This window comes from Salmo trutta, chromosome 33 (genome assembly GCF_901001165.1).
Source record: "Salmo trutta chromosome 33, fSalTru1.1, whole genome shotgun sequence".
NCBI classification, from domain to species: Eukaryota; Metazoa; Chordata; class Actinopteri; order Salmoniformes; family Salmonidae; genus Salmo; species Salmo trutta.
The window spans coordinates 12,898,549-12,911,364 of NC_042989.1; the positions used below are offsets into that span (position 1 = coordinate 12,898,549).

The 12,816-nt window shown below is 41.2% G+C and overlaps 1 protein-coding gene across 2 annotated transcripts in view; it reads left to right on the forward strand.

Moving 5' to 3' along the window:
* Positions 1-427: 427 nt before the first annotated feature.
* crim1 (cysteine rich transmembrane BMP regulator 1 (chordin-like)) overlaps positions 428-12,816 on the forward strand; it is a 116,763-nt gene continuing 104,374 nt past the window's right edge. Inside the window, exon 1 of one of the 2 annotated variants that reach the window (XM_029729836.1) lies at positions 428-1,453. In XM_029729836.1, coding sequence (XP_029585696.1) covers positions 1,153-1,453 — 301 coding nt within the window. In that variant the 5' untranslated portion in view covers positions 428-1,152. The remainder of the gene's footprint in view (positions 1,454-12,816) is intronic. The other variant, XM_029729835.1, reaches the window with a different exon arrangement.

Below are 12,816 nucleotides of genomic sequence, written 5' to 3' on the forward strand. Positions count from 1 at the left end.
GTCCAACATCTTCTCTTCCATGCTGTCTCTCCTGGTCCAACATCTTCTCTTCCCACGCTAAGCAAGACAGATTAACAGTGTAAACTGCAGTGTTTCCGAGGCCATGCGGGGACTACATTCTACACCTGCCCTGCATCTAAACTACATTCCCAGCCCGCGTATCACTGACTCTCTCTGCGAGGGTTGTCACTAGTTACCAAAGCCACAAAGTCTAAATGTACTAGACTATATCGTAGTAATTCATAAAAACAGAAATGTGTGTTTTGGTATACATTTATGGTTAGGGTTAGGCATACAGTTAGCAGTGTGTTTTGGATCAGTGTATAAGGTTAGTGTTAGGTTTAAAGACAGATTTTTAGAAGATAAATTGTAAAAATGGGCGTGGTTTGTGGCTGTGGTAACTAGTGACGACCCTCTGCGCGCTTTGTGTGCCAACATTTGCTCTGCGTTCCATATCTGGAATGAACGATCCAATGGAGCAAAGTAATGCACGATGGGAGTGGTTCCGTTATGAGGTCACGGTGAGGGTCTGATTGAACAGGGGGCGCAGCAGCAGGCGGAGAGTTGCACTGGATGATGATAAACATGAGAGAGAGAGCGACACACACACACACACACTGAATATGCGATAGCAAGAAACAGTTTATTTCAATTAGGCTAGTAAAGCGAATCTCGGATAGAAAGGCGACCAGAGGATTGCGCTTCTACGAGAGGGAACATATATTATAGAGCCGTTCTGTTGCAGTTACAGAATTCCCTTGCTTTCTGAGAGCGAGACGGAGTGACTCAGGCAATGAGACATAAGAACAGTGAAGAAAGTTTCAATTTCTAAAACAAACTGAAACTCACGACTACAGCGCGGAACACAGAAACCATGCACTCTATGTACAGTGTGGGGTAATTGCCGTTTCAAGCGCATTTTAACGGATCGTTTTCTTTCTGGTTTACAAGAACCAGGACAAAAGTTTATCTATCGGAACATATAACAACATACAGCATAAATCTAGACTGTTTAGCGGAACTTTGAGCCTTTTAGAAGAACTGTGTAGTGTTCTTCGCATTGCATAGCTTAGCTGGTATTTTCTACCTCGCCGGACTGGTGATTTGGGGGTCCGCGGGCGGGTTGTGGATATATATTATTATTTTTCTCCCATGGCCTCTGCCAGGATGTACTTTATAACGAGATGCATTTTAATATCCATGATTTGGAAGAGCAACCGGGCTCTTTTATGTCTGCCGTGTGATGAATCTAAATGCGAGGAGCCAAAGCATTGCTCTGGCGCCGTGGTGCTCGGTATCTGCGGCTGCTGCTCCGTCTGCGCCAAACAGAAAAACGAGAGCTGCGGTGGTGTCTACGGTCTGTACGGGACTTGTGACCGGGGGCTCCGGTGCGTGATCAGACCACCGCTGAACGGTGGATCCATCACGCAGTATGAAGTCGGAGTCTGTGAAGGTTTGTATTCTATTTACACTGTTTCACCATAACGAATAGGGCTTATGCTCTGCATAAAAGTTCAAACAAAACACATGTCCATTGTACAAAGATGTTCCACTTTGGCTATGCATGGCTATCATATCAAAATCACATGTATAGTCTAGTCTACAGTGCATCAGATAGAAGGCATTCAAATGAGTTGAAAATAATAGCAATGGGCAATGTTTGCTCTATTAGGCTGCTAGTTAACCTATTATACAATAGGCCTAATAATGTTAGACTGGCTAATAATAATGATGAATAGATTATTATTGTGTAGCTGTAGCCTACATACTAGGAAGTTATTCCTATTTCAAAAGTGACTGTGGCTTTTCAAGCTGTTTTCATTTCTACAGTCAAAAGTGGAGCTACATAACTTGTAGCTGCATAAACATGTCTGTCCATGCTGCTGGTCTGGTGGGGTTTGGAATAAGAGCCTGATTGAGCAAGCGAGCTGGTTAATGTGTTTGCAGGATGTCGGTTTTCCATTTCTTTGGGGTAATGCTAACGGGTTTCGTGCTGTTTTTGGACGCAGTGCCAGCCCCTCTTTCCGCTGAGGCTTGTTGGTTTTTCAATGGAATGTCTGCTATGCAACTCAATTTACGCGTCAGCACCGTTTATTTTACATCGCCCCGAACGAATAGGACATGCACTGTCTGCTAATACCTGGAATCACAGGTGTCGCCTATTATCAAATGCAGTACAGTATGAAGATAGGAATAAACTGATTATCCAATAGAAATCCCGATCACACTTGTAGGCAATGTCATGGCGATGTTGGCAAGCTAAACTCATGCGCAGAAAAACGTCATCGCTTATAACGTTTGTCTCGCGCCTAACTGCGCTTGTGCAGGCCGTCAAATCAAAGTAACTCCTTCGATATAAAGTAGTTTTAGACGAAAATGAAAACCTAACAGTTTGTCACTTTTACGAGGTTGGAGTAATACAATGTTCACCTACTTAAGACATTGACTGGAATGTAGGCTGTGCTTTGGATTTCGTGAAAATGTACAACTAAGGAATCATTTTTCACGTCTCTTATTGACATCTCAAACCCCAATCCCCGGCCTGGTCTGTTTGGTCTGTTTCACAAGCTTTCCCGGAAATCTCGCGATGTTGCGCCTCGGTTTCGAAACTCTGTGCTATTATCCTTTGTGGCCATGTTGGAATTCGTGGTAAAATGCCAACGTCAGGGTTACCCAACTGACGGCCCTCGGGCCGAATTTGGCCCGTCGGTGGTTTTATTTAGACCCCAAGTTTGAAATAAAATACTTTTTTTGTTTCATTGTTGGACGTAAAAGACTGTAAAAACAGTAGGAAATTAGCTCCAAGTGATTTGTATTTAAGAAATCTGTGTACAAATGTAAGCAAGGTTTGAAATCATTATGTTTTATGCAAACATTATACTGCATCTGTTTAGGCTTCTTGTGGTCAATTTGCAGTCTAGATCAATAATATTTTTGTATTTTCTTCAAGCTTCAATCCCCAGTCCCTTCCACCTTTATAGGCTGCAGTCCAAACAATTAAAAGACACACCCTATCCCCTCGGCCCTCAAATTAAGTGGCCACTTCTGATGACGTATCATGATGTTTGACGAGTATACACTTGCAGGGCAAGGGGCGAGGAAGGAAAGAATGATTTTTAAATGGACCGCCCATGCCCGGAAATTTGTCACTCGTTCATCCTGCGATGATTGTGTTTTCAGCCACCGGTAGCTTGTGGGTGCTTTATATGCACTACAGCCAATTATGATTGCATGTCTACTTATATTAACTATATAATTATTAATATACGCCTACTGTATGATAGCTAGCAAATTAATTAGCTAACTAACGTTAGCCTGCCTAGCTGGAACTTCCTATGGACATTTTTTTATTTCTACAATTTCCACGTCTTTTTACGAGACATGTTTGTGCCGTCATGTGCATTAGTAGCACAATTTGTAACTTATTTGCATTCGTTTTCACTTATGTTGTTTCACTTATGTTGACTTCTCCATTGATGTTGTTTTTAAGTTTTGGCTGACTTTTCTCAGCGGATGAACAATCATCGCGATTGAATTTTGTGGAGTTTCAGGCCCGAAGTGAACATAATTGTACACTCGCAAATTTGACTGAAACGAGGGCTGAGGGGCTTACCTTGCTTGGCTAATCATTTGAACCGCCCTCCAAGATGGTGATGGGGATTCCCCCAAGGGCATAAGGAGGGTAAGTGGACGAGGGTGTGTCTTTTATGAGTTTGAACCGAAGCCATTGAATCCATTGGAGGCTGCTGAGGGAAGGAGGGCTCATAATAATGTCTGGAATGGAGTCAATGGAGTGGTATCAACCACATCAAAAACGTGGTTTACATGTGTTTAATAGCATTCCATTGTCTCCATTCCAGCCATTATTATGGGCCGTCCTCCCCTCAGCAGTCTCCACTGATAGAATCCCAGTGGAGAGGAAAACGGATTAATATAATGAATGCTTTTAAAGTCCATGTGATATCTGTTACAGTATGTCTCATTCTAAAGGCGCTGACAGACTGTGCCGTGGACGGGGTTACCCATTCATTTTCAGTGAAGCCTAGGCGGGGGTGAAATTCTATCCAGGCGGGCAGGCCGAGCGGTCAGTTGTGCTCCTGCCTGTGGAAGCCGCTCAGCTGAGGCAGAGAAAATAGGATTCTGCAAAGCGAGAGGAATAACTGGGCCCAAAATCTGTCTTCTCCAGCAGGTGGTGTTTTTTTGGCAAGGAGGTTTTGTGTGGAGGTCAATGAGAGAGTGTCAAATTTGGTAAAAATCTAATTGAATGGATAATTTGCTATGTGTGACTTATTTGATCGAATAGAAGTTTCGCAATGATTAGGTTGTTACGAGTGTACTGATATAAGTAGGACACAAAACATCCCGGCAACTTTGAGAAAAAAACACTTTATATTGAAGTTGTATCTGGTCGTCACGAGTTACCATAGCCACAAAGTAATAAACCCCTCCTATTTCTACAATTTATCTCCTTAAAATATGATTTTAAACCTAACCTTAACCACACTACTGACATTATGCCTAACCTTTAATAAAAACCAAAAAGGTAATTTTAGTTTTTATGAATTATTACGTTGTGTCTGTTGTTCACATGCGTATTTGCCCTCTCATTGGCTAGAATGGTCCCACCTGATCTTGCCTCCTCCCAACTGGCCTCTATTTTCGAAGACATTTCTTTTCATTGTTTTCAAAGATGGCGCCAACAGACTTCGCAGCTCTGCTTTTAGTTCCTAAGCACAAGCATAAATTAGGTACATTTGGGCAGTCTTGATACAACATTTTGAACAGAAATGCAATGGTTAATTAGATCAGTCTAAAACGTTGCACACACACTGATGCCATCTAGTGGCCAACATCTAATTTCCACCTGGGCTGGAATAATAAATTATGGCCTTTCTCTTGCATTTCAAAGATGATGGTACAAAAAAATACAAAATAATGTTTTTTTTGTCTTTGTATTGTCTTTTACCAGATCTATTATGTTATATTCTACTACATTCCTTTCACATTTCCATAAACCTCAAAGTGTTTCCTTTCAAATGGTACCAAGAATATGCATATCCTTGCTTCAGGGCCTGAGCTACAGGCAATTAGATTTGGGTATGTCACTTTAGGCGAAAATTGAAAAAAAGGGGCTAATCCTTAAGAGGATTTTAAGGAACTGAAGCAAGCACACTTGTATTTGTTCGTTTGGAACACAGCCCTACATCCCCACCATCACACAATTACTGTTTTTGTTTACTCAATCTAAAAACGGTCCATTATTAAAGACATCCTCAGGAACTTTGTCGACTAGTAAGTATTTTCTAAACCTCCCGCTTTTGTGCTGGATGTGTCATTTTGTAGTTCATACATGTGTAATCTTTAGGCATAATTACTATCTTACCTCAACTAGCCACTAAATCCCTAGTTTGAAAGCGACTGTTTTCTGGAACCTGTGCGGCGCCATTTTCCCCTACATTTTCCCCATGTGGGCCAGCCCCCTAGCAATTCGAGTTTCAGCCCCTTGTCATTTGAGTGACAGCTAGCAAACACGCAGCAGAAATAAAGAGAGCAATGACGTGGTGCACATATCTGTACATATGTGACCTAGTACGCAATTTTCGAGGACCACTTTTGGCTCGTGAGCACTACTTTCAGATCTACTGGCTAAAAAGTATGCAATAGTACCGGAGAATCCTCTTTAATCGCAATCTGGGTCAGGTGGGCATAATTTTAAAGCTTTTACTGCCAACATGACTAGCTAAGTTATAAAATATGATCTTACGGTAAGTCACTTCAGAGAAACAGATAGTAATTTTGGTAAGCTAAGTATGGATTCCTGAGGGCATTCAGCTGCGTGTTCCATTGCAAATTTTCTTCACAATACGACAAAGAGGCTTTTTTTGTTCAGATCAACCCAGGGTAGGAAGCTATGTCATTCTTGTAACTGTACATCAAACATAGTGATCATAAACGTTGACACTGTAAATTACATGAGTTTTATAATATGGAAATGTGAAGTACACATTTGGACCAGGTTTGTGGTTTGCATGTATGACATCAGCGTCTCATCTTTCAGAACACATCGAGTCGTCTTGATTTATAGCATTCCCCTCTTTCAGACAACAAAGCATTTGCAAAAATAGCCCAATTAGAAGGAGGGATGAGGGCATGTTGCGCTTGGTGCTCACGCGTTGAGCGTCTGTCATTTGAATCCCATACAAAGCTGTGAAGCGGAAACCATGAGGTCTAACGTCACGTATAGCATGTAACTGTACAGCCACTACATTCCAATTTAGGTGCTTATCAGTGACAAAATCTGCCATTTTCAACCCGTATACAGGTTGTTAGTGTAAAGGGCTACTCAGACTGAATTGAACCAAATTAATCAAATGAGATTCATAGCCTACTGCTCAAAGATATGAAAGCTTTTCCAATATATGACAATATCTGCATGGAGATAGACAACCCCTGACATTATTTAGCCCTATATGCAGCCTTACTGTAGACACAAACAGAGCCTTAGAGGACGCCACAGAGAGACACACAAGGAGTCGGGTTTCAACAGGGGTGGCCATTAATGAAAACATGTTGATGAGAGTCTGAAATGTTTGGCCAGTAAGTAGTCTCTCAGGCGGGTAATGTCTAATGCAAGGCCTGTGGAACAAAAAGCAGCAAAGGTCTCCTGGAGAGTTGAACCAGATCAAAGCACGGAACGCCAGTTACACCACCACTACAGAGCATGACCTTCGCCCCACCCGCACACTCCCCACCTCCAACCTTAGATGTTCCCCACAGGGCCTTTCCCCAACATATTAGAGCTATGGTCACCCCCACCTCGAAACCCTACTGTTCCCTTAGCGGTCCCCCGTAGACCCTATATTGGCTCATCAGAGCCCTAGTAGTCACCATTGGCTGACATGCCTGTTCATAGTGTCACAGAGGCAGAGCACACAATGGGTCATGCCTCATGACAGCTAATGTTGGCTGTAATGACTCATGATGAATGATGATGAGTGTCACAATGACGCAGGCAGAGTGCGGGCCTTTGTTGGTGTAGCAAAAGGAGCTCTGCTCCGCCATACCTCCGAGGCACTTCAGTCAGATACTGTTACCGTCGGAGAGCTTCTCCCTTTACACAAAGGGTCAGATGAAATGAATGCCTTTTAGCCCCTAAACTTATATCCAGGCAGTGCCGGGCAGGTGTTCAAACGAATCCGATCACATTTCAAAACCAACAGGTCATATCAGCCAGAGCCAGGAATTCTCACTGATCACTCTCACTTCGGACAATCACACTGGGTATAAGTGGCTTACCCCAAGCTCACCTCCATCAGATCCTCAGAACGGTGCCTGGCTAATGGGATAAGGTGGAACAAAGAGCACCAGGAGACTGAAGGCTCTGGGGCTTCAGGGTCGTCCCAGTGGGGATGATGGCCCTGCTGTGGATGCTGTGTATTTTCTCTGTTCCAGTTCCCCAGTTAGTGCTGTTGGATGGTCTGGGTTTCAGGGGACATTAGCTCTCTGACACAGAAGTTACATTACCGCTCAGGCAGGCAGGCAGCTCCAAGTTTCAGGCCAAATACCGCCTCAAGGCTCTCATCCTTTACAACACACTGACTGTCTGACATCCAATCTTTCATTTCTATTTCTACATCATTTTGCTGTCTTATAGTTTGACAGCCATGTGAGAGATAAACAACTGCGGTGATAATTATTATCTGATTTTGAACAGTATCACACTACCAGACACAAGTGTTTGTAGTCAGTCGTTTACAAGGTTTTTGAAGTATGTAGATGGAATAATAATCGCTCATGCATATGTATGTATGTATGTATGTATGTATGTATGTATGTATGTATGTATGTATGTATGTATGTATGTATGTATGTATGTATGTATGTATGTATGTATGTATGTATGTATGTATGTATGTCTCAATGAATTACTTTATACATCATTCACAGAATGTTTAGAGGAACAAGAGGAGGAAGGAAGGGGCGCTTCCGATTCACTTGGGCCGATTATAGGGGAAATTGAGGTAAACAATAGGTTCTACCTTATCCTTTATGTTAACCATATTGGAAGTAATTGATTACGTGCACTAGTTGTTTAGAGTCTGAATGGTCTGTCTCATAGGAATAGCTCCCAGGTCTACCAGGGGGCATTATGCAAATAAAAGGCTACAAATTGTGTAATGCTAACATAATATACTATTTAGAAAACACTTTTATACAAAGAAATATAATGAGTGCATAACATTTTAGTGTATGTGTCCCCAGTGGGAATCGAACCAACGACCCTGGCGTTGCTAGCACCACCTACCCCTACCCTCAGTGGGCTTACACAATAGGGTCTTCTTGAGGTGTCTGTCACTCAACACGAAGCCATCATCTGACCCCAAATGGCAAAGCTATAGCTGTGAATGACTTTGAAGTGACACTGTTCTTAAAAAGTACGCCATGAATCCCAGGCATGGACTTCCTCGCACACCATGGTGTCACAGTACACCATTGTCACATTGTTTGAGTGGCTCTTGGTGGTCATTTTATTAATGTTCATGCTGTCAAGGAGTAATAGTCAAAATTCACCAGATGACAATGAGTGCAATTATAGGAATGGTTAAGTAATGATCATAACCGAATGAGGCTGTATGGCAAAATTACTAGTTGATCTTGGTTATGAACTCATCTGAAGATTATTAATCAAAATTAGACTGCGGTCAAAACAAGATTCATTGCATCAGTGCTTTTCAAATCTAAATTAAAGTCCCTCCATTGATGCCCAACAGCGGTGTTGATCAAATGTTGATGTGAAATTAAATGTCACTGAGATAAGACCAGAGCCGTGTTACAATGCTAGAAAAACAAATACTCAATGTGTGCCGTGCAATATGGCTGGCTCTGGCTGGCTCCCTTGTTTTTCAAACGGTAATATGGCCAAATGAAATTGGATTCTTTCTACATAGAAATGCCTTCTGTCTTCTGTCAAGAAGAAGGTTAAAAACTTTAGAGGAACTAGGACACATCCTCTTCCTCTTGTTTTTACAGTTCACGCATGGAAAGTTTTCGCTTGGCTCGAAGAAGCAGATCTGAACGTTAGTGAAGCTGCCTGCTTGTCAGACTTATGCCAAATAATTTAGTGCGTTAAAAACAACATTACATAATTCTGAGTGACAAAAAAAAACAGGAAGTCCATACAACAGAGATTCTAACAAGAGGATAGAATGTTCTTTATTTTTGGTGTGTTCTGTTGCTGTTCAGCATTCCCCTCTAGCTTATCTATACAAGCTACATGCATGCTATACAGTAGCATGAGGGCTGGGGAGGAAGAATCATAATAATATTTTTGCTTAGCTCACACCCTCGTCTAAGGTGACGTGCATAGTTTCCATTCTTACTTAGTGATGTTTCTGCTGCTGGATATTTACAGAATGAGATGAGCTGCAGTTCCACGGAGGTCCATTCTCAAGGGCTTCCTGTTAGACAGGCATCCACTTGGGACTTTCTGACCGTGTTTAAAGGTGCACTTCACATAAATGGTACACCATAGTGCTACCAATAACTATTAAAAAAGGGGAGACAATAACCACCATTACTGAAACTGACATTTCAGTATTTTCAGTGATAAAGATTTCCATCAGGGTTATTTGTCAAACATCATTAGCACATGATAAACACTACTGTTCCCAGAGTGCACCTGGAGCATGTACTGTAACAATGAGTCTCCTCATTAGTGTTGTGCTCAGAACATAGGTGTCACTTCACATTTGCAGGCATCTACTGATAGTGGAACTAAACTGCTTTTCTCTTTTCTATATGTCTCAAATGTTCTGTCTTTCAACCACTGGCAATGACATTCATCCATCTAAAAATCCATCTAAAACTCAAAGGCACAATCTGTCATTTTAATAGCCTGACCCTGCTACTTTGTTTGGTAAGATGAGGGATGGGGCTGTGGAAATTAAACCACTCTCAAATACTCCACCATCTCAGATTGATAATCCTGCAGCAACAGGAAATGTGAATTATTATGTGGATTATAATTAATGGACATTTTTGTAAGGGAACGTTAAGTCTGATATTTCAAAGTGGAAATTACAAACTTCAGAAGCCTTTTTAAACCTCAAATACACTACAAGCATTTAATTTCCTGCATTGCAGAAAAGTTCTCCTGCAACAGGGTGATCAAATTAAGATCCTACATCTGTAGGCGCAGAGGGGACGTGAACCACCCAACCTAAATCAATCCCAGATGCCTCCTTTTCTCTTACACCCTCCAGTCATTCACTTGACTGATTTATGAGTAGATTTCAATGCAATAAAATATTGTTTCCACTTTCCAATCACTATAATGTGATTTTGGGAATAACACTGTGCGATAACACTTAGAGAGAAATGAAGACATTTAATTGAGTGACGCCACAGGCCATGACATGCTCACCAGCTCAAATAAGATCCCGACACTCAATGGGGAGACAACCCTTTAACACCTTTGCCCAAAGATGGATGTGACTGCCGCCAAGGTTGATTTTGTGCCCCAGTGTATTTCTGATGCTCCCACAAATAGGGCCAGTAAAGGCTGGATTCAATTTGTTGAAAACACAGATTATTGTCTGTAGTGAGTGAAGACAAGCGGAAATTTGTACCTTTTCCTCCACTGCCTCCTCCTTATCACGTTCCTCCTCTTTGTCCCTGAAGTCCCTCGAACAGACTTGGGTTCAAATACTATTAAAAATAATTTCAAATACTTTATCTGGGTTTTATTGAGATTGCCTGGCATAAATGGAACAAATAGAATAGTCACAAAATGGCAACCACCTGGCACTCCAGGCACACTAGAGCAAATGCTAAAAGTATTGGAACAATTTCAAATAGTATTTGAACCCAGGTCTGCCATCAACTGGCAGTCTGTCCTCAAGGGACAGACTGCCATATAACTTCCAAGCCTGGATAGTGGATATCGTTTAGGGCCAGAAGTAGAGATGAAAGGGTTAGGGTTGTCTGGCAGGACTAAAGAAGATATAAAAGTTAGGTTAGAAACCTAAGCGAGCGAATCACACACAAAGCCTCAGGACAGGAAGAGCACAGCAGCTTCTGTAGCTAAATCCATGAAAATTACATATTATTTTCCTAAAGGCAAAAAAACATTTTTATTTTTGCTTTAATGTTGCATCATTTTGTCTCACAAAGACAGTTATTTAATTCCCCTCTCCTACTCAACATACTGTACATTTAAAAGTGTTGCCCAGTGCAGTCAAAAATGTGATTTTCCTGTGTTTTATATATATTTCCACACAATGAGGTTGGAATAATACTGTGAAATTGTAAAAATTATGGTAATGCCCTTTTAGTGTAAGAGCTGTTTGAAAAGACCACCTGCAATTTTAGCCTGATAAGGTGGGATGGAGTTTTGGCCTACCTGGTGAAATCACCAGGCAGTAAATTAGTTGATAGACCAATTAGAAAGAGAGTTCTTAACCTCTTTGCTAATAAGAGCTAGTTTTCCACTTAGACCACTCTGAACCAGTCCTAACAAAACTCTTGCTTGAGAAATTGCTCATTGCTAAGAAGCTATTTTTGTTTATTTTTTACAATTTATTTGAAAACAATTACAGTAAGGTACTTTTTACCCAGAAATGATTTGAAATTGAGATAAAGATGGCTGCATTGGGCCTTTAAGCGTTTGAAATGTCTTTCCTCTTGAGAAATTAATACACTGAACAAAAATATCAACACAACATGTAGTGTTGGTCCCAAGTTTCATGAGCTGAAATAAAACATCCCAGAAATTAGCCATATGCACAACAAGCTTATTTCTATAAAATGTTTTGCGCAAATTTGTTTACATCCCTGTTAGTGAGCGTTTCTCCATTGCCAAAATAATCTAGCCACCTGACAGGTGTGGCATATCAAGAAGCTGATTAATGTGGCAATATGTAACTTTCACCTAGAAATGTGAGTTATAGATCTATCATTCTACTTGAAAGCAAGTCTAAGAAGCGTTAGATCTCTGTGATTCCCGTTCTTCAGTTTTGTTTTTACATGTTTTACTTTCGGTTTTGTACACCAGTTTCAAACAGCTGAAACAACAATATTTTTGGTTATGGAAAATATATTTCACAGTGGTTTAGATTGTACAGTTCTTACATGGCCTATATACTTACCAGACATGTCACCCATTGAGCATGTTTGGGATGCTCTGGATCGACGTGTCGACAGTGTGTTCCAGTTCCTGCCAATATCCAGCAACTTTGCACAGCCATTGAAGAGGAGTGGGACAACATTCCACAGGCCACAATCAACAGCCTTATTAACTCTATGTGAAGGAAATGTGTCGCGCTGCATGAGGCAAGTGGTAGTCACACCAGATACTGACTGATTTTCAGATGATTTTTTTTAAGGTATCTGTGACCAACATATGCATATCTGTATTCCCAGTCATGTGAAATCCATAGATTAGGGCCTAATGAATGTATTTCAATTGACTGACTTCCTTATGTGAACTGTAACTCAGTACAATCTTTGAAATTGTTGCATGTTGAGTTTATATTTTTGTTCAGTGTAGGTACCTTCAATGCCAGCTAATGCTGCCTCCTCCTATATGCAGGCAGGGCCCCCTGCTAAAATAACTATCAGGTGCCACCACAGGGAACCAGAGCTATCCTCATACAAAATCACAGGGATTTCAGATGCTATGGGGCTGTAACTTCAACAGTTTTCTTTTAGCATTGCTTTGGTGTTGGGTTTGGTGTTTCAGCCAACTTGTACAACTCTCATGAGGCCAAATTCTAATTTGAGATACAGAATGTGTGCAATGCTTCATAACTCAAATTT